This window comes from Eschrichtius robustus, chromosome 16 (genome assembly GCF_028021215.1).
Source record: "Eschrichtius robustus isolate mEscRob2 chromosome 16, mEscRob2.pri, whole genome shotgun sequence".
Classification (NCBI taxonomy): Eukaryota; Metazoa; Chordata; class Mammalia; order Artiodactyla; family Eschrichtiidae; genus Eschrichtius; species Eschrichtius robustus.
Window position 1 is genome coordinate 85457176 of NC_090839.1, and position 26158 is coordinate 85483333.

Here is a 26158-nt window from a genome sequence, read left to right on the forward strand (position 1 = left end):
GCTCCAGGGACCTCAGCTCTGGGGAACGGGCGCCGAGGGTGGCAGCCAGCCTGGGCCAGCCCTGTACCTGCCCTGACAGGGCCCAGGAGGAGCTGGGTGGTCTCTGGAGGTGTTGTTTACATGGCTGAGCACAACCCCCAGCCCCCAGGAGCCCCCCCGGACACCTGCGCCCACAACTCCAGAAGCCTTCTCTTCCCACAGCCCAGGGCGAGACGGAGCCCTAAGGTGCTTGGGGTGAGGCTGCCGTAGGGGTGGTACTGGGAAGAAGTGAGCCTGGAGCCCCCCAAGATGGCAGTCATTAGCCCCAGCAAGAAAGGGGGTGTCTGGGATGCCTCGCCTGCTCAGACAGGGGAGAAACCCCAACCCCCTTCCCCCAGTGGACAGAGTCGGGTTGGGGCGTGTGGGGGGGTGTCCTTACCAGGAGGACCCGCTGGGCCCTTCTCTCCTGCCTGGCCCCGGTCACCTTTGGAGCCTGGGGGACCTGCAGGCCCTGGTGGTCCCGTCTGTCCCGGGGGCCCTGGGGATAGAATGAAATGAGGCCTGAGAACACTGTGGGCTGAGCTGCCCCCTGTGGCTCCAGGCTTGACCACCTGGGCTGTCCGGTCAGACATGCCTCCAGGAATCCAGCCCACCTGGGGCCCCTCACAATGGGCAAAGGGACCATCATTAGCTCACATCAGTCATTACAGCTTGCAAACCATTTTTGTTCCTATTAACTTCTATGATCTCAAGAGCTACTTGTGTCCCCACTTGACAGATGGGGAAACTGAGGCTCAGAAAGGTGCGGCCCTTTGCTCAAGGTAGCAGAGCCAGGCAGTAAATGAGTCAGAATCCTCTCTCCACGTCCTGCTGTCTCCTTGCTCAGGCTCAGGAACTGGGCTTCTGGCAAAGAGCTTCCAATGAGGCCTCCTTAGAGACCCCAGGAAGCCCTGAAGGACATGCCTGTCCAGCTTCAGGGTCTCCAGGCCCCAAGGGTGGGCAAGAGTAGATGGAGAGGCCAGAGTCCCCCTGTGTGGCCTGGGGACAGCCCCTTCTCTCCCTCTGGAAGCCCTGGGCCTGGGGAGGGTGCTCAAAAATGCCTGCTGAACTGATGGAGGCCCTGGAGCTGCCCGTTTCCAGAGAGATTCCCAGCTGCTCGCCAGGATTCCAGGGCTCACCCAGGTGTCAGCATTTATAGGGTTTGTGCTCCACCTGGTGGCCATTCTTGGGAACTGCACGTCCCGGTGAGAAGAAAGGTGCCCCAGGAGACCGGGAGCCTCTCCCAGCTTCCTCCCTCCCCTCCAGGGGGTGTTGGGACCTGGGTCCTCCAGGGGATGAGAAGCCCCCCCTTCCCCCCAGCCCCCGCTCCCTCCTCAGTCCCAGAAGAAGGATCTGAAGATGAGCATGGGGCAGCCCTCTGGAAATGAGACTTTGGGGAGAGTGGCTAGAGAGGTGTGGGGGGCTGGGGGGGCCCAAAGTGAGACGCCCCCTCCTCTCATAGCAGGCCTAAGCTCACCCCTACACCCTCCCAGCCTCCAGAGACTGCAGAATATCTGATGCTTCCCTGGCCCTGGGACTGGCCACTGGAGGCAACTCTCCCACTGCTGGGGGTCTACAGGCAGGGGAGGGGATGGAGCGTGTGCTCAGAGCTGAGTCTGGGCAGGAGTGCTAAGAAGCTGGGGGCTCAACCTGGGGACAGGCGGAGGGAAGGCGTCACCTGCAAAGGGCTCCTCTCCATCTACTCCTGCCCACCCTTGGATATAAAAATATTTAATAACTGGCACAGCACGGATACTGACCAGTCAGACGAGATCTCAGCCTTAAACCCTTGAGTTCAGCCACACAGACAGTGCCAGCTCACTGCCCAGGGTAAAGCCCCAGCGCTTCTCCTGGCACGTGGCAGCATTCAACAATGCTGACTACTAGTATTACAGTTATTATTACTGTTCTGCAGTCCCAGGGAGCAGAGCCTAAACCAATGGATAGAAGCTGCAGAGAGAAAACGTTTACCTCTGACTTCAAAGTGTGGTGGGAAGGGTGAAAACAACAGGTGAGTGGATGTCTTTCAACTTGGGTCAGAGAGTTCAGAGAGGAGCCCCCAGAAGGGGGCAGTCAGTAAGCTGCCCGTCCCTGGTGGTATGCAGGCAGGGCCTGCTGTAAAATTGAGCCAATCAAGGATGGAGCTGGGCTGGGGGCCTAAGTGCAGATGCTAAGGGGCAGCGGGGCAGTCAGTGAGGACAGTAGCTGGACTGTGAGGCAATAAGGAATGGTGAGGACTGCGGCAAACTGCAGAGCTTGAACGGGATCTGCAGGGGCAGCTGTGACTTAGCTGCAGCCAATTGTTTCTCTTTTTTTTAATTTTTATTTTTTATATATTTTTTTGGCCACACCACACGGCATGTGGGATCTTGGTTCCCTGACCAGGGATCAAACCCTTAGCCCCCTGCATTGGAAGTGTGGACTCTTAACCACTGGACCACTAGGGAAGTCCCAGCCAATTGTTTCTATTAAGAGACAGCCAACCCCAATGGCCAGATCTTCCATTTTTCTAAGAGAAGCGAGAAATCCTGGTTTTTATGTGAAATCCCCCCAGGTTTTAAACATTAGCTCAGTTTTTCAAAATATCACGTGGGCACGTATGACCTCCTTGTGCAGGCCCTGGGAGGCCATGCCTCCCCTGTAGGCCTCACTCACCGGCCGGGCCCGTGGGCCTTCTCCTTTGGGGCCCGGGGTGGGCGAGAGGGAGGGCGTCAGGGAGGAAATCCTCGTTCCAGGGCGGTGGGGTGCTCTGGGGGGTCGGCAGGTCATTGTCCGGGCCCGAGGGCCGCTCTGCTGCTTCCAGAAGGAGAACCTGGGCCGGAGAAGGGCAGAGGGTCAGGCCCAGGCCAGGCCGGGGACACATGTGAATGGGAACGTGTGCCCCAGGAGACCAGCAGCTGCCCGCTGCTCTTGGGATCACCAGTCCCCTCGCTGGAATGTTCTCCCACCCCTGCCCCCCTCCCCTTCCCATTTCAGGAAGCCCTCCTGACCCTCGGGCTCAGGCAGGTCCCCTTTGGACATGTTCAGAGTCACCGTACTTTTCTCCTAGAGCGGCTGTCGCTGGGATTAGACAGTGGCTGTTGGAATAACGACCACGGTCACCTCCACAACGCAGACAACGCAGTCAGGGAATGTTTGTGGATGAACGGATGGATGGAAGGAGGGAGGGAGGAAGGAAGGAAGGGAGGGAGGGAGGGGCACAGGGAAAGAAAGGGAAGGGGAAAGGAAAGGAAAGAAAAAAAGAAGAAAGGAAAGAAAAGAAGGAGAAAGAATAAATAAATGGGCCCAGCTTGATGCATGATATTTAGCAGGAGCTCCAGAGAAACAAAGGTGGCCATGGTCACTCAGGGCCAGCCTGGAAAGCAGCCTGTCCTCTCCCCTGGAGGAAAGCAGGGGTCAAAAACCGAAAGGACCCAGGGCCTCGGTGGGAGACTCTCCCTAATTCACGTGAACTGGGAGCCAGGAGGCCTCAGAGAGGCCCTGCTGTCCCCAAAGAGGCTAGCAGGGGGCGCTGCGTGCCCGGGATCCGCACAGGGCAGGCAGGCAGATGCTAGCACACAGTAGACCCCCCCCCCCCAGCAGAGGGGGGCCCTGGGGTTCCCGGGCCATATCGGATGGAGCCCAGCTTCCTGTCCCAATCTGCCAGATGGGAAGGAAGAAGTCCAGCGTCTCACGTCCCCTCCAGCTCTTAGAAACCCGAATCCCGCGTCCTGCTAGAGTCTACGACTCAGTGTGTGATGAAAGTGTTCTGAGGACGGGGCTGAGGGTGGGCCTGGCTGGGCCCCACCCCAGGCTGCCCCCCACCCCCCATCAGAATCACTGGCGTCTAATTCCTCAGGTGCTGCTGCCCGAAGGCATCCAAACTCCAGCCCCCTGGCCTATACCCCACCCTATGCCCACGCAACACGGGAGTCCATACTTCCCGGAGGGCCTAATGGGCCCCCAGGCCTCTTCCAGTGCCCCTCCGCCTGCCTGTGGCCCTCACTCGGCCCGTCGTGTCCCCCCTCCCCAGGCCTGTGGCCTCAGGCTCTGTGACAGCCCTCTGCCTCCCCCACCTCCGCCTGCCCCCTCCCTCTCCTGCAGCCCCGGGTCCCCACAATCAACAGCAGTGGGTGAGGACCTCCTGCAAAGCAAACCCCCCTAAAAACCACCAGTATCTCCACACACGTCGTACACAGGCGCCCGCCCTGGCCTCACCTGCGTCTCTTCCACCCCGCTCTGCTCCAGCTGCCCTGAACTCTCCCAGTGCCCCTCAAGCCCAAGACTGCCCCACCTCCAAGGCCGAGCTCCTGCAGGGCCCTCCACCAGCCCTGTCCCCAACCCCGACCCCCGGAAGATTCTGAGATCCAGTGAGCTGTCCCCTCCTCCCTGTGTCTGTCTGACACTCTGGGCAGAAGGGGGCCCTCCCCTCCTGTGTGTCCCCTCAGCTCCTGTACAATCACTTTGTGCCCGCAGCCAGGGTGGCGGTGGGAGCAATGCCACCAGCCCCGCCCTCAGGAGTCGGGACCACCTGGGGAGGGGGCGCCCTCCTTGCTCTCGGTCCCCAGAGCCCAGCACAGGTTAAGTGCCATGTGATGGGGGAAGCTCAGACCCTGCTACCAGCCGGGCTGGTTTGAATCCCTGCTCTCCTACTAGGTGACCACTGTGTGACCTTGTGCAAGCATCGTGACCTCTGTGGGCCTCAGTTTTCCCATCAGCAAAATGGGGGTGATAACGCTGACCCTGCAGGGCCATGGGAGATCGGGAGCGCTCAATACATGGGCACCCTGGTTAGTCCTGCTGATGCTGGGACGGGGGGGGGTGGTCACGGGAACAAACGGCTGCCTTCCCAGCGCCCGGGCCTGGCTGGGCTGAGGTTTTGTGGCTGTGCAGAAAGGGTCCCTCAGCGCGCCCCCTCCCACCTGTTCTGCAGTGTCCCGGGGCCTGGGTGACAGAGTCTCTGAGGACGCTTGGGAACAAAGTGGCACCCCTGCATCAGATCTCAGGTCCCCATCTGTGTTGGGTGGGTGAGTTCCTGACCCTTGAGGCTCCGGTGACCTCCAGGGCCCGTGTCTCTCAGCCCCTCTCCTTTCTGGTCCTCACAAGGGCTCATGAGGCAGGAAGGGCCACTGCAGCCCCATCACAGGTGAGGTGGAAATAGAGGCTCAGAGACTGCAAGTGACTTGCCCAAGGTCACCCAGCAAGTAGGTGGTGGGGCCAGGGCCACATGGCACCTCACCCACCTCCCCACAGCCGGGCCACAACCTTGGCCTCAGTGGAGCTTCGTGGAGGCACAGAGAAGGGGAGCAGCTGGGTCAGATCACACAGCAGCTCGGGGGTGGAGCCCCCCCTCCGGAGCCCCCCCTCCTGAACCCCGGAACCCCCTCTAGGAAGGGAGGGTTACAATTCCTGCCCCAACTACTGACTGTCCACTGGGAAGCTGACCGGCCACGGCCAAGTAGAGGAGCTGGGCGGCAGGGCAAGGAGACTTGTCTGTCGGTGCCCTGATGTGGGACCCAGAGCCGTGGGTGTAAGGATGGAGGTGATGAGAATTGTCAGTACCTGGTGCCCCAGGGCTTGGGGGCAGGAGGGTGGGTGAAGGCAGGAGTAGCTCCCTTGTTTCTGGCCTGGCTCCGGGGATGGTGGGATTGCCACCAGTCAAACAGGGGCACAGGAGAGGGCAGGTTTGGGGGTGAAGGTGATCAGTCCGGGGGGTGAGTTGAGATGCAGTGTCTTGGGGGAACCTCCAGATGGATATATTTAACAGGGAGTAGCCAGGAGCAGTAGGGGGTTTGGAGCAGCTTGGAAAGATCAAGGAGGGGGCACCCGGCCTGGGCTCCTGGGGTCAGGCCCAGCTCTCCTTTTGTGGCAGAGCTCCCAGGACTCCCAAGGGGACCCGCCACCTGCAGCCTTGCCCCTGCACCAGACACCTGGCTCACTTCTTCCTGGGGCACTTCCCACGCAGACACCAAGGCCCACAGAGCCCACGGACCCGGGCAGAGCAGCCCTGGCCACGGTCAAGTTAGAATCAGCCCCCACCAGAGTCCAAGTCCTCCTGGCCTGGCCATGGCCAACCTCCCAGAGAAACTGACCCCATTCCTGCCGGGCATGAGCACACCAGGGCGGGCAGCAGTGGGCATGGGGACTTAGCCCAAGAAAACCAGACCTCGGCCAGCCTCGGAGGGCAGTGGCTCTGATGACGTCATGGCGGCCTGGCTGATTGGCCAGGACGCCGCCCTCCTGCACCGGAGAGCAACCGGAGTTCCAAGGCTCCTGTGACCCTCACTCAGGGAAATGCCCTCGGGCTGCCTCCCACTCAGTCTGGTCCTTGGAGTCAGAGTGTAAATTGAGGGGCAGGAGAGGAAGGAAGGCAGGAAACTTTTTCTGCTGGCCTTCCACCCCACCATCGCCCAGCAGCCATTCCAGCCTGTCCCAGGGAAAGAGGGTGGCAGGAATCTAGATGAGCTCCTAGGTCTGGGTCCTTTGGCAACTCAGGCACTGTGCGGCGTGTAAATGGAACAATCCCTTGCGGTCGCCTGGCCTCCAACCTCCTCCTCTTCCCTGGCTCCACAACCCCCTACTGTGTGCCTGCGGGTGTGCCCCAGAGGAGGAATCATGACTGGCCAATTACTCATTTTCCCAGCTCCCTTGCAACTAGGAGGTGGGCATATAGCCCAGTGCTGGCCAATGACACATAATGAATCTGTTGGGGTGCTTTACTTCCCCCCCTACTTCCTGCCTTTGAACAAGGTATAAGGATATGAGGCCTTGAGCTGCAGCAGCTACTTTGTAACCATGAGGCACTGACCATGAGACCAAAAGTCAATTCACTAAGGAGGTGGAGAGGAAGGCTGTGAAGAGTCTGGGTTCTTGAGCCACCAAATTAATCCCGAGACCACTAACTTCTGGACTTCCAATTGAACTAACAATAAATGGTAAGGAATAAGCTGCCAGTGGCTGGGTTTCTGTTACTTGCCACTGAACACATCCCTTCTGATATGCCAAAACAGGTTTCTTGTCTGAAGAAGCAGCAGCTGCAGTTTCCAGGCCTCAGAGTTACTGCTCTCTTATGCCAGCTGCCTGGGTTCTGACTCCCCATCTGGGGTCTGCCTGCCCGGTTCTGCCTTCACCCACCCGACCCCAGCCCCTGACCCCAGCTCCATGTTCTCTCTGACCCCTGCGGGCTCACCTGACCTCAGCACAGCCCCTGAGGCTGTGGGGCTGTCCTGGCTGCTAGCCTGGCTTGTGTCCCCCTCCCTCTGCAGGCTACCGCCTCTCAGGGCCCTCTGACTGGGCTGACGAAGCCCCCAGGGGCCCAGTTTCTCCAGAGGACACTTGGGCATAAAGCAGGCAGGTGGGCAGCTGGAAGGTGATCCAGACAAGACACAGGAGTTGAGACAGGAGTCTCCCGCCCCCTACCTGGGGATCCAGAAGAAACGTAGTGGCAGCCACGTCTCTGCACACCCGTCTCGAGCTCCCTCTCCTGCTCCCCACCCAGGAGCCACCTGAGCTCATGCCTGTCCGCCAGCCTCAGAACGACCCAGTGAGGGGCCGGGAAACGTCTCCTTCAATTTCCATTTTACAGGGCAGCAGACTGAGGCCCAGAGCTAGGAAGGGACCTGCCAAGGCAGAGCAATTACTGGGACAGCCCGACCCCCCCACCCCCTGTAGTCCCCTGAGGTCTACAGAGTGGTCATGACCCTCACCCTCAGGGCCAGAGAGTAAGCCCCACCCCCAGCCCGCTGCCGTGGCCTTGGCCATGGTCGTGGTGCAGCCTCTCTAGGCAGAGGGAGGTGTCAGGGTGGGAGGACCAGGGGAGGAATTGCTCATGGCGGGAGGGCATGGGCGAGGGCTAAGTGGGCGGGGGACAGCTGGCACGGTGCCGGTCCTCCCCCAGAGCTGTGACTTTTAACACCCCAGGGTACTGGGCCTGGGCCAGGACAGGCTGTCAGCCAACGCTCTGCCAAACCATGCGGAGGTTTCAGGTGCCTGGAAAATGTCCATCAGGCCAGCCAGTCTGGGGACCCCACCTTTTCTAAAGTCTCGGGTACCAGAAGTTCATCCCAGCATCTTCCCCAGCATCCCTCACCCCTGGGACCCTCAGATTTCTTGCTCACCCCACTCCCTTCCCCAACCCCAGGAGACTGGCCCGGCCCAGAGAAGGTTACCCAGGACCACTGAAGCCCCAGACAGCACCCATCCCCCAGGACCAGGCTGCTCAGCCCTGCTGGGCTCCCTGGGGCTGATGCAAGCCCCTCCCCAACCAGCTCCCCAGGCCCAGTATCCCCAGACCATCTGACCTTGGCCTCCAGCGTGGTCAGCCGGTCACTCATGTCACTGAGCCGGGTACAGTTCATGCATTCTGAAAGAGAAGAGGTGAGAGTGGAGTAGATCCTGGGGAGAGAGCAGCCCAGCCACAAGGATAGCCTCTGGTCAGGCAGGCAGGGAAATCTCTGAGCTGTTGCCAGCAAAACTCCTACCCATCCTTCAGAGCCTTGTCCTTAGTGCCCCCTCCTCCATGCAGTCTGCCTGACCTCTCACCCTCCTTTCTGGGCATCCACAGCACAGAGTACTGTCTGTTTACTCAGTGAATTGTCTGAGCCAGCACCTGGGATACCTCGTCAGTCTGTGGGTGCCGTATGGGCGGGGTCTTTGTCTATTTTGTTTGTTCATGAATTTCAGTGCCTGGTACAAAATAGAGGCTCAAAAAATATCTGATAGTTGATGAATGGATAGTAAATGAGACACGCTCCCTGACTTTGAGAACTACAGTCTGGGGAAGGATACAGGCAAATAGACACAGGTTGGTAAGGGCTATAAGAACTGAACATGCAAAAGAGCATCATGGGGGATGTCAAAGCCCATCTGGGGTGGGCAGTGGTCCAGGAGGGCTTCCTGGAGGCAGTGGCACCTAAGGTGAGGCCTGAGGGATGCACAATGACTGGTCAGGTTCAGCAGAAGGAGGAATAAGGGCTGAGGCCCCTAGGAGAACAGAACAGGGGAGCGTCTGCCAGCAGCCTGGCCTATCCCAGCACACCTGCGGGCCACCAAGGCTGGAGCAGTGGGCTGGGCCCTGACACAGGAGGCCTGGGGGGAAGAGCTTGGCAGTATCCTGAGGCCAATGGGCTGCTGTTGGAGGGGGTGAAAGCCAAGGTCAGATTTGCATTTTTAAAAGCTCACTCTGGCAGCGGAAGTGTCCCATGGGTGGGAGTGGGAGGGCCTGGGAGCCGGAAGGCCAATTAGGAGACCAGTAACTGTTAACCTCCCAGGCATACATCTCCCTGGGCTGTAATCATCTATTTATGTCTGTCTCCCCCAGAGACCCAGAGCTCTTTAATGAGGAAATAGATGGTTCAAAGCTGTTCTAAAGAGCTTTTATTGCTCTAGAAGTCAAGAGATGCTTAGATTCCTCCCTCAGTGCAAAGCCTGACCCTACAGGAACCCCATTCTGGTTAAACAGACACACGAGAGGTATTAGGGTAACTCGGCAGGTCCCACTTGGTGTTCAGAGGCCCCTTGGCCACAGCGACGCCCCCATGCTCACCAGCGGGGTCCCCGGCCCCCCATCGTCAGCCTTGTCTGTCCCCCATCTTTGTCGCTGAATGCAAACCACCTTGTAAATGTCCCTATTTTAAAATAATGATTGCTTTGTGAGAGATGTGAGGAGACCACCAGGATCTTAGGACCGTGGGAGTAGGTGATTCAGGCTGTGTCCTCCCCAGGGGTGCCCAGCCTTGAGGCCAGGGGTGCCAACAGTCCCCACTTTTACAAGGCACCAGCCCTACCTGGGTTTATGTGGGCTGGCAGGGGTCCCCTCATCCTCATCTCCCTCCGCATCTACCCTGGGCTGGGCCCAGTCAGTGGTTTATAAGCCTTTTTTAGGAACAGAACTCTTTCTCCCCCAATAAAACCTTGCCAGTAACCCCGATACATAAAAGAGATTAAAGACTGAGGCGTAAACACTGAAACTTTAAAACAACCAGAAGAATGTATACAGTTGTCTGACTCGGGGACGGGGCAAGACTTCACAAAGGATCAGCGAGAAAGAAGGCGGTTTTCTGGTTAAACATGGGGGGTTGAACACACATGTTTCCCTCTAGTTCCTCCCAGGAAAGGGATGGTAAAGGAAGAAAAAGGTACAAACCACAAAGCGGGGAGATGGGCAGAGGAGACTTCTCAGTGAAAGGCAGCCAGGGGCCGAGTCCCAGGCTCACAGACACAGGAGGGCTTGGAGATCAGGGAAAGGTGATGGTCCTCTCTGGGCTCAGCAACCCAGCCAAGGGGAAAGGCCCACAGGCACTGATACCTGGGGAGGCCCCCTTCCCCCCGCACCCCCTGTACAACGGCCTCCAGTCAACAAGGCCAAAACACACGGAAAGAGCCCCAGGGGGCTTTTAGTGCCTCCCTCCTAAATACAGATGGTCCAGGATTCCTGTGCCTCTGAAACAGGCCCTTCATGGGAAAGACGGACATCGAAACAAACAGGGTCCCATTTGTCATTCCACCCACCCTACCCTCCACCCATCCACTCACCCACCCATCCTACCTCCACCCTCCACCTTACTTTCCACCCACCCACCTTCCCATTCATCCATCCCCCACCCCTCCCTTCACCCCCCCCCATGCTACCCATCCCCAACCATCCCTTCCTCCACCTGGAGGCACCGTGGCTGCCCGTGAGCCCCTTGGTGACCCCGTGCTGATCCTGATGGGCGGGTGGCAGGGCAGCATGAATGGGGTGCCTGCCCTCGCAGCAAAGGCCCAAGAGCATCTCATGGGGGAACAGGCGCTGACTCTGGAGGAGGGCTGGCCTGGAGAACTTTCCTGTTTGAGCCTCAGCTATCCCCTCCACACACAGGAGGGCACCACCCCACCCAGGGTCCCAGCAGGAAGGGGTGGGGGCAGGATGGCCATGGGTGCGGTGTCAATCAGAGCCCCAGCCCCGCCCAGTGAACATTCCTGAGGCATTTAGGGGCCGTGAACACATTTCCAGGGTGTGAGGCAACAAATAGGACTCGCTGCAGGGGGGAAGGCCAGCAGAGGAAGGGGTGAGTCTTGGGCTCTCCCAGAAACCTATTTCTGGAAAGTGTGCTGGGCCCGGACCTAGTTTGCTCTGGCACCGGGCACCCTGTTTGGCCTGTGGGGAGCGGCTTGGCTGTCAGCAGGCACAGGGGTTCCAGCTCCCCAGCCGCGGAGAGGCGCAGCCAGCGGGCAGGGGCGAGGCTGCCAGCTCAGCCTCCCTGTGCCACCTGCCCGGGCAGGCGCTCTGAGACTCGGTGGGTTTTATGGTTCCCCTGGCATTCTGTCATCGACAGCAATTAAATTATGCATTTGACTTTCTCTAACTATTCCTCGGAGCGGTGGAAATATGGAGATGGGCCTGGTGGGGACAATCCTGGCTGTGTGACTGGCCGAGGCCCTGCCGCCTGGCTCTGGGCCGGTTCTGCCTCCCGGAGATGCAGACTCTAACTCTCTGGGATTCTAAGGATTCCCACGTTCCCAGCACACACAGGCCCACGAGGGTTTCCTAGTTTTGAGGACACAGCGGCAGAACCTGTGTTGGGAAGTCTCTACCAATATATCAGAAGGGTGGATGTGCCAGGCGAACTGGTGTGTGTGTGTGTATGTGTGTGTGTAAGAGAGAGAGAAACTGACTGCTTGGCGTGGTCAGTAGAGAGAGCACTTTAGAGGCCACTAACTCACTGTGTGGCTTGCGAGGCCCTCTTTCTCTCTGCACCTCAGTTTCCCCATCTGTAAAAGGGGTTCACATTGCTCAGCTCCAGGGGCCTCGGGCTCCTGGACTCTTTGCTCCTGCCCTCGCCGGCTGGCTGCCCTCTCTGCCTCTCTCTTTCTGTTCCTCCTCCCAGGGCACCCCACCTTGGTGCCTCCAGCTTCTGCCTACCTCACCCATCCCTTTCCTGCTTGGGCCACGAGACCCTGACAGGCACAGCCAGGGCACTTGGATGGTTCTGTCCCCAGAGGCCCAGCTCCCTCTGAGAGGTCTCTGAGATGGTCTGCAGGTACGGGGCATTCGCAGGGTGGATGTCACCTGCAGCCAACCCAACGGGGCCCAGCTGGAAGAGACCCCTAAAACCCCCCAGGAGACCTTTGACCCTAGTCAAGACTCCCAGGGGAAGAAACTTCCAAGGAGGTCAATAGGGTAAGATACTGCGGGGAAAGGGGTAGGGCAGGCCAGCTAGACTGGCCATGGGTGCACACAGGGCACCACAGGAACAAGGAGGTCCTGAGTGATCTGTTTCCCTAATGTGACAAGAGCTATGGAGGTAAGCTCCCCCCCCCGCCAAAAGCCTGACTCTAGGGAATGAAAATTGGGGGTAAAGAGGGGTACAGGGGACTCTCCTTTCTCACGGTAAGCCTTGAAGAGCTACTGGCCTTTTTAAAACAACGTATATATTTAATATACATAACATAATTTAAATTTTTAACTGGGTGAAAACATGAAACGTGCTTATGATGCTGTGTGGAAAATATACAATATTGTATCTATTCATGAGCTGGCAGGAAACAAGCCAGCTGCAGGCTGGAGTTCCAGAGATGGTGCCACCAAGACATGATCATTCCAGATTTTTCCAGTCCTGGTGTTTCCAATTCAGCCTGCAGCTCTTAAGTGCCCTCTGGTGCTCTGAGCCTAGCTCCATGGAGAGCAGCGAGGACCTGGTAGGAATTTTGTAAAATACCTTCCCTGCGGGGTTTCCCTGGTGGCACAGTGGTTAAGAATCCGCCTGCCAATGCAGGGGACACGGGTTCGAGCCCTGGTCCGGGAGGATCCCACATGCCGCGGAGCAACTAAGCCCATGCGCCACAACTACTGAGCCTGCGTGCCACAACTACTGAAGCCCGCACGCCTAGAGCCCGCACTCCACAACAAGAGAAGCCACCGCAATGAGAAGCCCGTGCACCGCAACGAAGAGTAGCCCCCGCTCGCTGCAACTAGAGAAAGCCCGTGCCCAGCAACAAAGACCCAACTCAGCCAAAAATAAATAAATAAAAATACTTCCCTGGGCCTGGGAAGCCACCTTTCCAGTTAACTTGTAGAGAGCCGCTTGTCCAGGTACTCGCAGACAGATCGGATTTTTCTAAGACACATACCCCAGAAGGAAGCGTGGAAAGGGCAAGGCCAGGCCAAAGGCGGGGGCCCTACCCTGGGCCCCGCTGTGCTCCTCCACACGTGCCAGAGCAACGAAGCCCATCGGGGGCCGGGAGCCCGCTGGTTGGATGGAGCTGTGGCTGTTTGCCAGGCCCAGCCGCGGGGCTAATGGACAGGACAGGATAATTAAATTCCATCTTTTTCTATATCACGGATCACAGAGAAGGCCAGATATTTTTTCAAGAACTTCTGCCAAGAGTTTTTATTGAAAAGTAATTTGAGTTTCTTCTTGGAGAGGGGCAGCCTTGCATGGGTGTCATCGCGGTAGAAACACAAATCCCCAAAGGCCCAGCTGCGCTGAAGCTGCTCAGAGCACAGTGGTGGCTGGCCGCCTCCACCCCCGACACCAGCGGCCCCTGGACTGCAGAGCTTTCCAGCGATGTTCAGAAACCCCCCGTGGGGAAAAGGGACAACACTGGTGAGTGAAAGCAATTCACTAATGTTAATCAGTCACCTACAGGGTGAGAGGCAGAAATACCCTGGCATGTGTCCCTCCCTTTATGAGTGAGGATGATGAGATTCAGAGAGGTTCAGCAATGCACTCAAGGTCACACAGCTTGTTGATTAGAATCAGAACCCAGAATCTGATTGGTCCAGAATCAGAACCCAGGCCTTCCATTCCCATAAGGCCATGGTGGGCTGGGCTAGGTGCCCTGGCTGGGGCAGCAACTCTCAACGTGATGTGAAAACCGTGCCTGGACCATAGCTGGACATGGGTGAAGTTTGTGATTTCTTCACCCCACCATGGCCCTAAAGACTCTGCTGACCTAACTGGCCAAGTCTGTCTTCCTCCCTCTCTACCTCCACATCCAGCCCAGAGTTCAAGATTGTTGGGTCTTGAACCATGGCTGGATCACACCCCAAAGCATCTTTGCCCCAATGAAATCTAAAGAGGAATTATTGGAATTATTAAGTTAATTTAGCAAGGTTGATGGAATGCAAAGACAGTTTATAAAAATCAACCATATTCCGGGACTTCCCTGGTGGTCCAGCAGTTAAGACTCTGCGCTCCCAATGCAGGGGGCCTGGGTTCAATTCCTGGTCAGGGAACGAGGTCGTGCACGATGCAACTAAAGGATCCCGCATGCTGCACGCCACAACTAAAGATCCCCCATGCCACAACTAAAAAGATCCTGCCTACAGCAACTAAGACCCAGCACAGCCAAATAAATAAATAAATAAATAAAATAAAAAGCTTGCCTTCAATTAAAAAGAAAATCAACCATATTTCTATATATTGACAATAACATCATTCACAAAAGCATCAAATTATCTAGGAATAAATCTACTGAAAACTATAAAACATCATTGAGAGAAATTAAAGAAGATCTAAATAAATGGAAAGATACGTTCATGGATTGGAAGGCCTTATATTATAGATGTTAACTCTCTCCCACTTGATCTATAAATTCAATGCAGTCCCATTTAAATCTCAGACGGCTTTGTGTATGTTGTGTGTGTGTGCGTGTAAATTTGCAAGTTGATTCTAAAATATATATGAAAATGCAAAGGTCCAAGAATAGCCAAGGCGATCTAGAACAAATAGAACAAAAGTGGAAGACTTTTAGGACCAGAAATGAGATCTATTATGAAACTACAGTAATTAAGACACTGTATTATTGGTGCAAAGATAGACAAAGAGACCCACACTTACACATTCACCTGGTTTATTAAAAAGGCACATATGAGTACAGGAGAGAAAGGATGGACTTTTCAATAAATGGTGCTGGGTCAATTGGACATCCAAATTGAAAAGTAAAATAAAAGAATCTGACCCGTAACCCACACTACACATGAAAGTCGATTCCAGATGGATTGTAGATCTAAATGTTAAAAGAAAAACAATACAGCTTTTTTTTTGCAGTGCAGTATGGCTTTCAGTATCTTAGTTCCCCAGACCAGGGATCAAACCCATGCCCCGGCAGTGAAAGGTCCAAGTCCTAACCACTGGATCGCCAGGGAATTTCCAACAATACCGGTTTTAGAAAAAATAGGTAACTTACCTTCATGACCTCAGAATAGACAAAGGTTTCTTAGGACACAAAAAGCACTAACATTAAAGAAAACTTTGATAAAATGGATCACATTAAATTTAAGAATTTCTTTTCATCAGAAAACATCATTAAGAGAATGCAGAGGCCTATCACCGAGTAGAAGAGGTCCTTGGAATACATAAAACCACAAAATAAGATGCCAAATGATTCACCTGCCAATGCAGGGGACATGGGTTTGAGCCCTGGTCTGGGAAGATCCCACATGCCATGGAGCAACTAAGCCCATTCGCCACAACTACTGAGCCTGTGCTCTAGAGCCCGCGAGCCACAACTACTGAAGCTCGCGCGCCTAGAGCCCGTGCTCTGCAGCAAGAGAAGCCACCGCAATGAGAAGTCCGCGCACCGCAACCAAGAGTAGCCCCCGCTCACCGCAACTAGAGAAAGCCCGCGCGCAGCAACAAAGACCCAACGCAGCCAAAAATAAATAAATAAATAAATAAATAAATAAATAAATAAATAAATAAATAAATTTATTTTAAAAATAAATTTAAAAAAATAAAAACATCTTAGTGATGGTGAAGAAATTTAAAAAGAATAAAAAGGGCTTCCCTGGTGGCGCAGTGGTTAAGAACCCACCTGCTAACGCAGGGGACACGGGTTCGATCCCTGGTCCAGGAAGATCCCACATGCCGCGGAGCAACTAAGCCCATGCGCCACTACTACTGAGCCTATGCTCTAGAGCCCGCGAGCCACAACTACTGAAGCCCGCGCGCCTAGAGCCTGTGCTCCGCAAAAAGAGAAGCCGCTACAATGAGAAGCCCGCGCACTGCAAAGAGTAGCCCCCGCTTGCCACAACTAGAGAAAGCCCGCGCGCAGCAACAAAGACCCAACACAGCCAAAAATAAATAAAAATATAATAAATAAATTTAAAAAAAAAAAAAGATGCCAAATGGCCCACAGTCATAGGCGGAGGGGTCAACTCATTAGCCGTATCAGGAAATGCAAATTAAACCACACCCACAGGAATGGCTAAAATTAAAGACTAACAATGCAAGTATCAGAGAGAGTATGAACCACTGGAACTCTAAGAGAGCATCAATGGAATGTCCATGGAATAACCACATTTTTAAAATGTGGCAGTTTCTAATAGGGCTGAGTAGTAGCAATTCCATCTCTAGATACAAAAATGAATAAACACTTTTACCAAAAGACACGTGCAAGAATGAGCAGCGTTGCTCATAATAACCAAAAATTATAAATAATCCAAATTCCCATCAGTGGCCAACTGGGTAAATTGAATATTCACAAAATGGACTATTGACACAGAAGCGCACGCAAACCATGTGCAGCCGCATGGATGAACTTCACAAAGATGACAGACCCCCCCCCCCCCCTCCCAAAGAGCACACACTGTGTGAGTCCATTTATCGAAAGTTCCAGCACAGGCAGGACAGGTCAAAGGCCTGCGGGTTAGCGGTTACCTTGGGGAGGGCAGTTACCAGAAGAGGCAGGAGAAGGGCTTCTAAGATGATGAAAATATTCTCTTTCTTGAGCTGGACGCTAGTACACAGGTGTGGTCAGTGTATGTAAAACATGTCAAGCTGCTGTCCTGCTCATCCTAAACCACAAATCTGACACGTCACCCTCCAATGCTCCCCGATGCCCTGAGGACAACCCCCACCCCTGGGATGGGCTACTTGCCATGCTCTGAGCACCTCTAACTCTTCTAGGCCTTTAGCATTTGTCTGTCTTGTCATCGCATCTAGAAATGGCTTGCAACCACCCCATTGATCAGCGAATTCCTAGTGAAGCACCACCTCCTCCAGGAAGTCTTCCTTGACCACTCTAGGCAGATTCAGGCACCCACCTTCCCACCAATTGCCATGCATCCTGTGTACACTTTGCTGACAGCACTCGGCGGCGTGGACGGGCAGCCTCTTGTGTACCCCTCTTCCCTGTGGGGCCATGTCTCACCCATTCTCATATTCTGAAAAATGGGGGCAGAATATTCCTCCATCATATGGGGCTGCAAAGATGCTCGTGTGTCCTCTTGGGAAGCAGCAGTGCCACCCTTGGGGAGGGGGGTGAGCAGATCTGGAAGGGGACTCCCAGCTCACTGTGCAGGTAGCCTGCCTTGGAGGACCTCAGGGGGCCCCGGGGGAGGGAAGGGACTGCTCTCCTCCCCCAGGGGGCCGTCTGTCCCAGGTGCACCCTAGCATCTCTGTGCCGGGAGCTTCCTCACTGTACACGGCAGGCGGCGCTGCAGCCCCTGAGCAGCTGTTTTCCATTTCCACCAAAGTCAGGAAAAGCGGAAGGGGTTTAAAGTAGAGATAAGGAAGATGTTTTGATGCTTAAGTTCATTATATTCTGGCTTGTGTCATGGTGGGAGGGGAGGAAGGGAGGAAACGTTCTCTTCCGATTTCACAAGAGCAGAGGGTCTGGCCCATGTGGAGCCATGCAGGTCATAATAATGATCAAAAGAAGAAAAAGCAACTGGAGTTCACGGAGCACTCAATCTGCCAGACGCTAATGGAAGGGTGAGACCTTGATGCACCGCTTTTCATGTAAATTTGTCTAATTCCCGCAACAACCCAATGAGGGAAGAACCATTATTATCTCTGTTTTACAGATGAGGCAACCCAGGCACAGAGAGGTTAGGTAACTTGCCCAAAGTCACACAGCTAGTAGGTGCCAGAAGCTGGATTCAAACCCAGGGAGCCAGGGGCTGTCACTGGCTCTTAGCCATCATCCTGGCAGCTTCAGGAACTGGCCTGCTGAAAACGCCTGAAGTCCCAGGGGTCTCCTTGGAGCCCTGCCCTCGGTGGCCCCCACCCTGCTGTCCTCTGGAAGTCCTACCCCCAGGGTTGTGGGGTGGGGCCCCACAGCCTTTCCCCAGATGCCATCCTGGCCTCTCACCCCAGCTGAGGGCACCACGGCATTTCCTTTCTAAAACATTAGGTCCCTCGACTTCTGCGGGGAAAAGACAGGAATTAAATAAATGCAATTCTTTAAGAAACGAGACCCTTCCCAAAAGTGAGTAGAGTCCCGCTGCTATGTAGGGATGACATGGTCACTTTGCTCCCCTTTCCCAGAAGGCAGCTGGGCCCTATTGAGAAGAAACCCAATCTGGCAGTGGGATGGGGTGGGGACTGCGGGGCCAGAGGGGCTGGCATGCAGGGAGGGGCATCAGAGCAGCATCAGTGGCTCCAAGAGGGTCAGGGCCCTGCTGCTGGGGAGGGCGTGGGGGAGGGGGCATAGAGAGAGACCAACCCACAGGCCACGTCCCTGTACCAGAATGCAGACATTCAAGGGTGCGCGTGGGAGTGAGCATGAGTGTGGATACACTCAGGTCTAAGGCAGGGGGTCTACATGGGAGTGTCTCTGTGCGTGGACGTTTGTGTGCACATTGTGTGTGTGTCTCTGTCTGGTACTATTTCTTTCTTTTTTTTGGCCACACCACACGGCATGCGGGATCTTAGTTCCCCGACCAGGGATCGAACCCGTGCCCCCTGCAGCGGAAGCGCAGAGTCTTAACCACTGGACCGCCAGGGAAGTCCGTGTCTGGTCCTATTTCTGACATGTGGGTGGAAGCTCAGAAACATTCTCAATTTCCACGGGCCCCGGGGTTTACAAAGCCCTTTTCGCATCTTTGACATCTCTTGGTACCTTTGTGGCCAGTGAGGCCCCACAATCCATGGTCCCAATTTATAGCTGTGTTAAGGGCAGCTCAGAGTGGGAGAGGACCTCCCCAGGTCACACAGAACTGCAGCAAAAACCCCAATGTCCTCTGGGGAAGGCCAGGAACTCTCCCACCCCACTTACACCCCCCATGGGGACCCAAATGAGCCAGAAGAGGCTGCAGGAGGAGGAGCTGTTAAATCCAGGGGGCTGGTCCCCTGCTCTGGGAGCACACACCTTCTGATGGACCAGGAATGGGGTCAGCATTAGGAACTGTGCTGTGTGTCCTCAGGCAGAGTGCAGCCCTCTCTGGGCCTCAGCTTCCCATCAGTCAGATGCAGGGATGGACTGGATGCTCCCTTTCAGCCTTTTGTTCTCTGAGTCAGTAACCGTAACTGGAGCCAGAAGGCACATCAGCTGGGCATCCACCTTTCCCCTTCTCTCTCCTGTGAGAAAAGGAGCCAGGCTTTGCTTCCTGCAAGCAAATGGATCATATCACGGTGGCCCATTCCCTGGCTTCTGTGGTGAAATGTGATCCCCTGGGAAGCATCCTATTGGGCTGGAGAGGCCACCTGGTGGGTCCAGGCAATCCACAGCCCAGGTGAGGAGCAGAGGCCCTGGTTCCATCTTGGCTCACCTGCTCCCCATCACTGGGCCCTCAGCTTTCCTCCACAATAAAATGGGACAATAGTCCCTAGCCTGTGTATTCATGAGGCCCAACCCAGACCTTTGCCATGGGCTTCGGTACTCGCGCTTGCGCAGGAAGGATATGCAGGAAGGGACAAACTCTCCTGGGTCCGTGCTGGGCGGGGCAGTTGCTTGGACATCCAGAAGCCGTCAGGAGGACAGCACAGCCGGAGAGAGCACAGCGTCCTCGGGACCCTCCAGGCAGCTGGATCCAGCCTTCTGGCCAGCAAAGCCTTTGGTATTTGGACCATTTTGGAGAGGAACTCATCTAAGAAGTACCTGACTGCCCAGCCCCCAGAGTGGAGTTATACAGCACACCTGTGCTAACCACTCACAGGGCACCCAAGTGTGGAGGGCGCTCAGCCCTGAAATGAATGTCTCCACTGCACCCCGCCTTCCGCCCTCACTAACCACCGGGATTCCTGAACCCTGGATTCTGGGTCTGGATTCATGCTCTCCCTGAGTCCTTTCTGTGTTGATGATGACGTAGTAACGAAAGCCGTACTTCCTGGGCATCTCTAACACTCCTCGGGCGTCACCACGTGCATTACGCATCCTCCCCATAGGTGTTTCGGTTCCTCTGGTACAGATGATGAAAACGGAGACTCTGAGAGGTTATGAAGTTGCCCCAGGCCCCACAGGCAGGGGCAGGAACCAGATCAGAGATGCTCCAAAGCCAGTGCTCTTTCCTTAACGATTCCTGGCTTCTGACTGTTCTGGCCACGTTGGAAACCTCCGAAGCAAGGGAGTTAGAACTGTAGCGTCGGTGAGTGCACCCAAGAAAAGTGTGTGCGCTTTAGTGCCTGGACCCTGGGGCCCCCTGAGGCCACTCCATCCCTGTCATGGCTGCCTCTGGACAGGTGAGTTATAGCAGGTGATGGCAGGTTTGTGTGACACCATGAATGACTCTCTCATCAGCACTGCTCCCAACGGGCTGCGGAGTGGCTTTCCTTCAGACTGGCATGGCTGGGAGAAGCCCATCCCCAGAAATCCACGGCATGAGAACGGAACAGCCAGAATCCCGCAGGATAAAGGACTTCGGGGTCCTTGGCTGGGGCTGCAGTAGGGTCCCCACAGCTGGGGGGCGCTTGGATGGAAGTGGCTGTGGGACCATTTGCTCAGCGGAACGATTTCCAGCCTTCCAGGAACATCCCTCAGGACTTCAAGGGGGCTTTATCACAACAGAAACAAGAGATCCGGTCTCTGCAGCCATTTGGGGGATCGAGAAACTGGGGGGAGGGTCACCCCTGCATATGTTTTATCTTTCAGGGTTCACTGATCCAGCTGCTTCTTTTGGTTGGATTTCTGAGGTTCGTGTTCTTAATCTGAAGTTATTGTTTGAAGTGCTCTTCCTCTTTTTCCCTCATCCAGAAAGAAATCATAAATATCTCCAGGGTCCCACAAAGCTGGCAGGCGGCCTTGCCTGGATCTGAAAGCTGACACCAGGCACAGCCCAGGGAGACGAGCTCTGATTTCCCGACCCTCTTGGACATGTGGCGTCAGTACTGCCACCGTCACTCTGTGTCAGTGGGAAAGAATCCCTTTTAACAAGGCTCCAAGCCCAAGGTCAAGGTTCAGGGGCCATAAAGCAAAGCTTGCTGACCGAGAGCCTCCAGAATATGGGAGGGGCTGCCTGACTCTGCTGGGTAGAGCGCCCACAGCCTCGGCCCCGGGCTGGGGCCTCCCCCTCCTGCAGCGCTGGTCCAGGCTCAGGAGAGGTGATGAGCTCTCTTGGGGAAACAGATGAGGTGCCCCAAAGACAGCAAGAAGGGGGCCATAGTCACTTTGGTCTTGGGGCTTTCAGAGGAAAATGGTGGCAGAATTCAAAGTCCCCAGGCGGGAGGTCTGGACGGGGCAGTGCATCAGAGGAAGCCCAGGCAAAGAGGCCTGGGAATCAGCTCTGACCTTTCCCTGCATGCACCTGGGCAGGCCCCTTCCCCTTTTGGGGTCTCTATCCCTCCAAAGGCAAGGGGAAGGCCCAAGGTGGCTTCAGCTTTTATTCAGGGGTCATCTGGGCTCCAGGAAAGGCCTTGGTCTCTTCATGGCGCCATCTGCCTCTTGATGGTTGTTTAGGGGAGCTGGCACATGAGCGTGGGATGCTTCCTCTGACACCAGGTCTCCGGAGTTCTCTATAAGAGGTCGAATCTCAGTCTGGAGGACCATGGGCCTGACCTCATGTTGGAGAGGGCACAGAGCAAGCAGTTATCAAATGTTCTTTTTTCTTTTTTTTGGCTGTGCCCCACGGCATGCAGGATCTCAGTTCCCTGACCAGGGATCAAACCCGTGCCCCCTGCAATGGAAGCACAGAGTCTTAACTACTGGACTGCCAGGGAAGTCCCATCAAATGCCTTTTTAAAAGGAAGAAGTCTTTTTCCTACACACAATGGCTTCTGGGACCCCAACAGGTAACAAATCAAAGAGAGGCTGCTCCGACTGCAGGGGGTGGGAGCCTAGAGCCCCCAAATCAGCCACCATCTGACCCCTGGGTTCAAGGTGGGCAAGAGGTAGATGGGTCTCGGTGTCCCCACCCCCGGTTCGCAGACACCCAAGGGAACAGCGTGTGATGAGGCCCGTCCCACGTCCAGTGGAAGACGTAGCGCCCATACAGAAGCTTCCTGCTTCGTGACAGGGGGCCGTCTGGACTCAGCTCCCCCAGGCAACGTCTGGGACTTACATTCATCCGGGCCTGGCCTGCCCCCTCCCTCAGGGGCCACCATGCACTGGTCAGCTGCCCCTCCACCCTCCTAGCCAGGAGTGGGTCCGGCTGGAGCCCAGGCCCACGTGGACTCCTGTCGAGACACGGAGGGAGGAGGAGTGGGCAGGTGACAAGACTCCTGACTCCCAGGGTCAAACCTGGACTGCATCCTTCCCAACAGGAGGAGGTTGTCATGGCAACTAAAGGACCACTTGAGATGGGGCCAGTCCCCTCATCAGGCACAGACCTTCACTGAGGATGGATTTTTCTGCTAATTGCCTGTAGTTTCCAGCCCCTGATATGACTTTCTAGATCACAAGTCAGACACAATCTGACTCTTTCTTAGAGACACTTTCCCTCCGCCGACTGTCCCAATAGCTTAAAACACATTCGAACAACAGAGAGGCATTTGTGCAGGATTTACAGTGTTTGCCTAATAGCTCAAGGCTTAGTCATCTCTCTGGGCCCTGCCCCTCGACAAGCTGTGTTACCTTGGGGAAGTTATGAACTTCAGCTGCTTTGGCCCAAAAGATGAGGATAATCAAGGCCAACTCCTAGGGCCCTGAACCAGTTAGAGAGAATGCAGGATCAGCACAGAGTACGTGCAGAGAAAAGGCAGCTATTATCTGTACTCATATTAGAAAGCAAATCTCCCATACAATTGTAAAGACCAGAAGGGGCTTAGGGCTATCTCACCGGGCCCTTTCTTTTAACAGATGAGAAAACAGATCTGGGGTGGTAAGTGGTTCATGGCCAGTCACACATTTGAGGTGGTGGCCCACCCAGGGCTAAAACCCAGTTCTGGGTATGCACCTTTTCACCTTCCCAGGGCAGGCACCTCATTCCTCCCCCTTAGTCATTTACACCATAGTTAGAATGAGTCCATACTGTACCACTGGGAGCACAACACCTTACAAAGCACTCTGCCGTCCCTCTCTCCTGCCAGAAGAGCCTAAGAGGAAGATAATATAATCCCCATAATTAAGGAGGAGCAAGATGGTCCAGCCCAGAAAGGTAAAATGTGGCCCAGGATCCGGAAATGCCAATCCTCCTGGCTCAGCGGCTCCATCTGCGTGCAGATTAGAGGAGCGGGACGAGAAAACTTCTGCTCAGGCACGGAGTGCGGTTACTGGGTCGGGGTTCTTATTGGCCACGTTTTCCCGCGTCCAGATCCTGGTCCGGAGCAGTGGGAGAAGTTTCTTTTCCATGAACAGGGCTCATGTCCACACTGGTCCTACCCCAGGCTCCTGGGAGCCCCGCTGGACTCACCAAGTGGCAGATGGGAGAAGGCTCGGGCCAGAAGCAGAACCGTTGCAGGGGAGGTGAGGGGACCGCCAGAGGCTGGCCTTGGTGTCTGATGTCTGCTCCCTGCTCACAGCTGGGCTGCAGTATGCGGGGAGGGAGAGCCCCACCCTCCTCCCTTCAGCCTCTCTGAGCTTTAGGGATATGGGGGGCGGGGGGGGGGGTGCAGGCGGGCCGGGGATTCCGGCAGATTCCAAGGAAGCGGTCTCGCAGAACCCAAGGGCCTGGGGTGGAGGGGCAAAGAGTGGAGCGGGGAGGGGCTGGGGTAGGACCCAAACAGCACCGCTTTGGGACCACTCACCGTCCCAGCCAGAGCCAAGTCCAAGGACGAAAGGAGTCTGGAATGTGCCTCCCTACTGGGAGTGCAGGGCACCTGGTCTCCTCTTCCTCCAACACCGCCCCCTCAGCCCCGTATCCAGGAGCCCCAAGAGGCAGCCGTCCAAGACTACAAAAGTCTGCCCATCTGGTGGGTGTGAAATGCTATCTCATTGTGGTCAGAATTTGCATTTTCCACACTGCTAATGAGGCTGAACGTCTTTTCATAGGTTTTGGAGCCATTTCTCCCCAGCGCCTCCCCTCCAGCCGTGAAAGGCCTGTCCGTGTTCTTGACCCATTTATCTATTGGATTTTTCTGTCTTTTCCATATTGATTCATGTGAGTTCCTTCTGTATTTCTGATACCAACCCGTTGTCAATTTTACGCATTGCAAGTATCTCCTCCCAGCCTGTGGCTTGTGTTTTTGCCTTTGGTAAGGCTGCCTTTTGTCAGAGAGAAGTTTCCCAAACTACTTTTTTTTTTTTTTTTGCCACACCATGAGGCATGCGGGATGGTAGTTCCCCTGACCAGGGATTGAACCCGTGACCCCTGCATTGGGAGCTCGGAGCCTTAACAACTGGACCACCAGGGAAGTCCCCCAAACTATTTGCTTTTAATTCCTTTAAAGGTATCAGGTGGAGTCGTGATAGTACCTCCCTAGCCCGTTCACAACTTTAAAGGGGCAATTCTCATGACTCACTCATACTAGCGTGATACTGACTGACTCGGTAGCTGAGTTCTACACGGCCAGAAGTTCCTTCCTCTACCTTGTCTGCCAGGAGTTTCCATCATGAATAGGTGTTGAATTGTATCTCTTAAACTGTTCGTGAGCTGAATCACGTGAATAGACTTTCTAAATTCTCCTTGGTCACAATCTATTACTTTTTGTGCATGGCCCGATTTAAATAGCTAATATTTTATTTCAGATTTTTCACTTGACTCATCTATAGCTCCAACCCAGAACCAACTTGGTGGTCCCAGAACTAAGGTAACTTTCAGTCCTGAACGTGTGGGAGGTTGAAGCCCAAGGCTTTGGTTTCTCAGGCTTATTTTTCCCCTTCCAAAGTCCAGACAGACAAGCTTCCTCGTTACCGCGAGCCAGGGGTGGACTTTTCCTGTCTCTTCTTTCACTACGTCTCAGCTATCGCACCCCGTAACACAGGAGCCCACCCTTTCCCCCTGTTTTGGCTCAGGTATAAACCTTGGTCCCAGATTCCCAGGACCCACTTCCCCGCCTACCACGGGCAGTCACAGCAACAGCGTCAGACCCTCTGCTCCCTTAGCTTACTGGGCACTGGAGCTTGAGGGGGCCACAGAGCCTGGATGGATCCTGCGGGCCCCCGCTTGGTCTCTGCCCTGGAGCGGAGGCACAGAAGCACCGGCAACCTCTTCCCTGCTTTTTTTCAAGCTGAAGTTCTATGTAAAATGTAAAAGAAATGCTTCTTGAAAATGCTGATGAATGAAGCAAAAGGATACAATCTTCCTCCTAGCCAACCAGCCGATCCAAGCACAGGGTAATAATACACAGTACTTAAGTGCTGGTAGAATTCACAGTAGTCTAATGTCAAGAGGTCACCTGGGCCTGGATTATGGAGAGATTCTCAGTGTGTGAGCTCTGCCCTGGGTTCACACCTTTATGAACAAGGGCTCCTGCACCTGGCCAGAGCCAATTCCCTTGGGCCCAAAGTTCTTTACGTAGCATACACATATATAATATTTATATATATATATGTGCATATATTCACACACATATATACACACATATATATATCCCCAAGGACTGATGTCCAAGCTCTGAATGAGCATGAAGAGTCTGATGCTGGGATCACACACACACACGAACATGCACGCACATACACACACAGGCACACACATGCACATATACTCACAACACATGTGCAGATGCCCACACACATACCACTATACATCATGACACTGTGGCTCGTGGAATCTTAGTTCCCAGACCAGGGATTGAACTCAGGTCCCCGGCAGTGAAAGCACTGAGTCCTAACCACTGGACCGCCAGGGAAGTCCCTGAAGCCTTCCATATAGGACATTCCAGGTTGAGACTTGACTCAAAAGCCAAGAGTTGGGACACCCCTCCATCCAGCCCCGAGGCCTGTGGCATGTGAGGGTCTGGGGGAGCCAGGCAGAAACAGCAGCCAGCTCTGGGAGGCAGGCCTGAGGCTGTATGTGAAGGGGGAGGCCAGGTTTCAGCACCGATCGGCTCCCAGAGCATTCCCCAGATGGCAATGACTCTGGAAAATTCCGGAACACAGAACTGGACACTCAAAACTGCCCAACATTGGGAGAAATAGATAG

General features: G+C 55.0%; 1 protein-coding gene across 2 annotated transcripts in view; it reads right to left on the reverse strand.

The window, feature by feature from the left end:
* The window catches only part of COL26A1 (collagen type XXVI alpha 1 chain), a 170236-nt gene that overhangs the window by 12287 nt on the left and 131791 nt on the right, over nt 1–26158 (reverse strand). For both annotated transcript variants that reach the window (XM_068524591.1, XM_068524592.1), the window contains exons 4-6: nt 8298–8359; nt 2674–2830; nt 419–517 (exon numbers count right to left, since the gene is read on the reverse strand). In XM_068524591.1, the coding sequence (XP_068380692.1) occupies nt 419–517; nt 2674–2830; nt 8298–8359 (318 nt within the window). The remainder of the gene's footprint in view (nt 1–418; nt 518–2673; nt 2831–8297; nt 8360–26158) is intronic.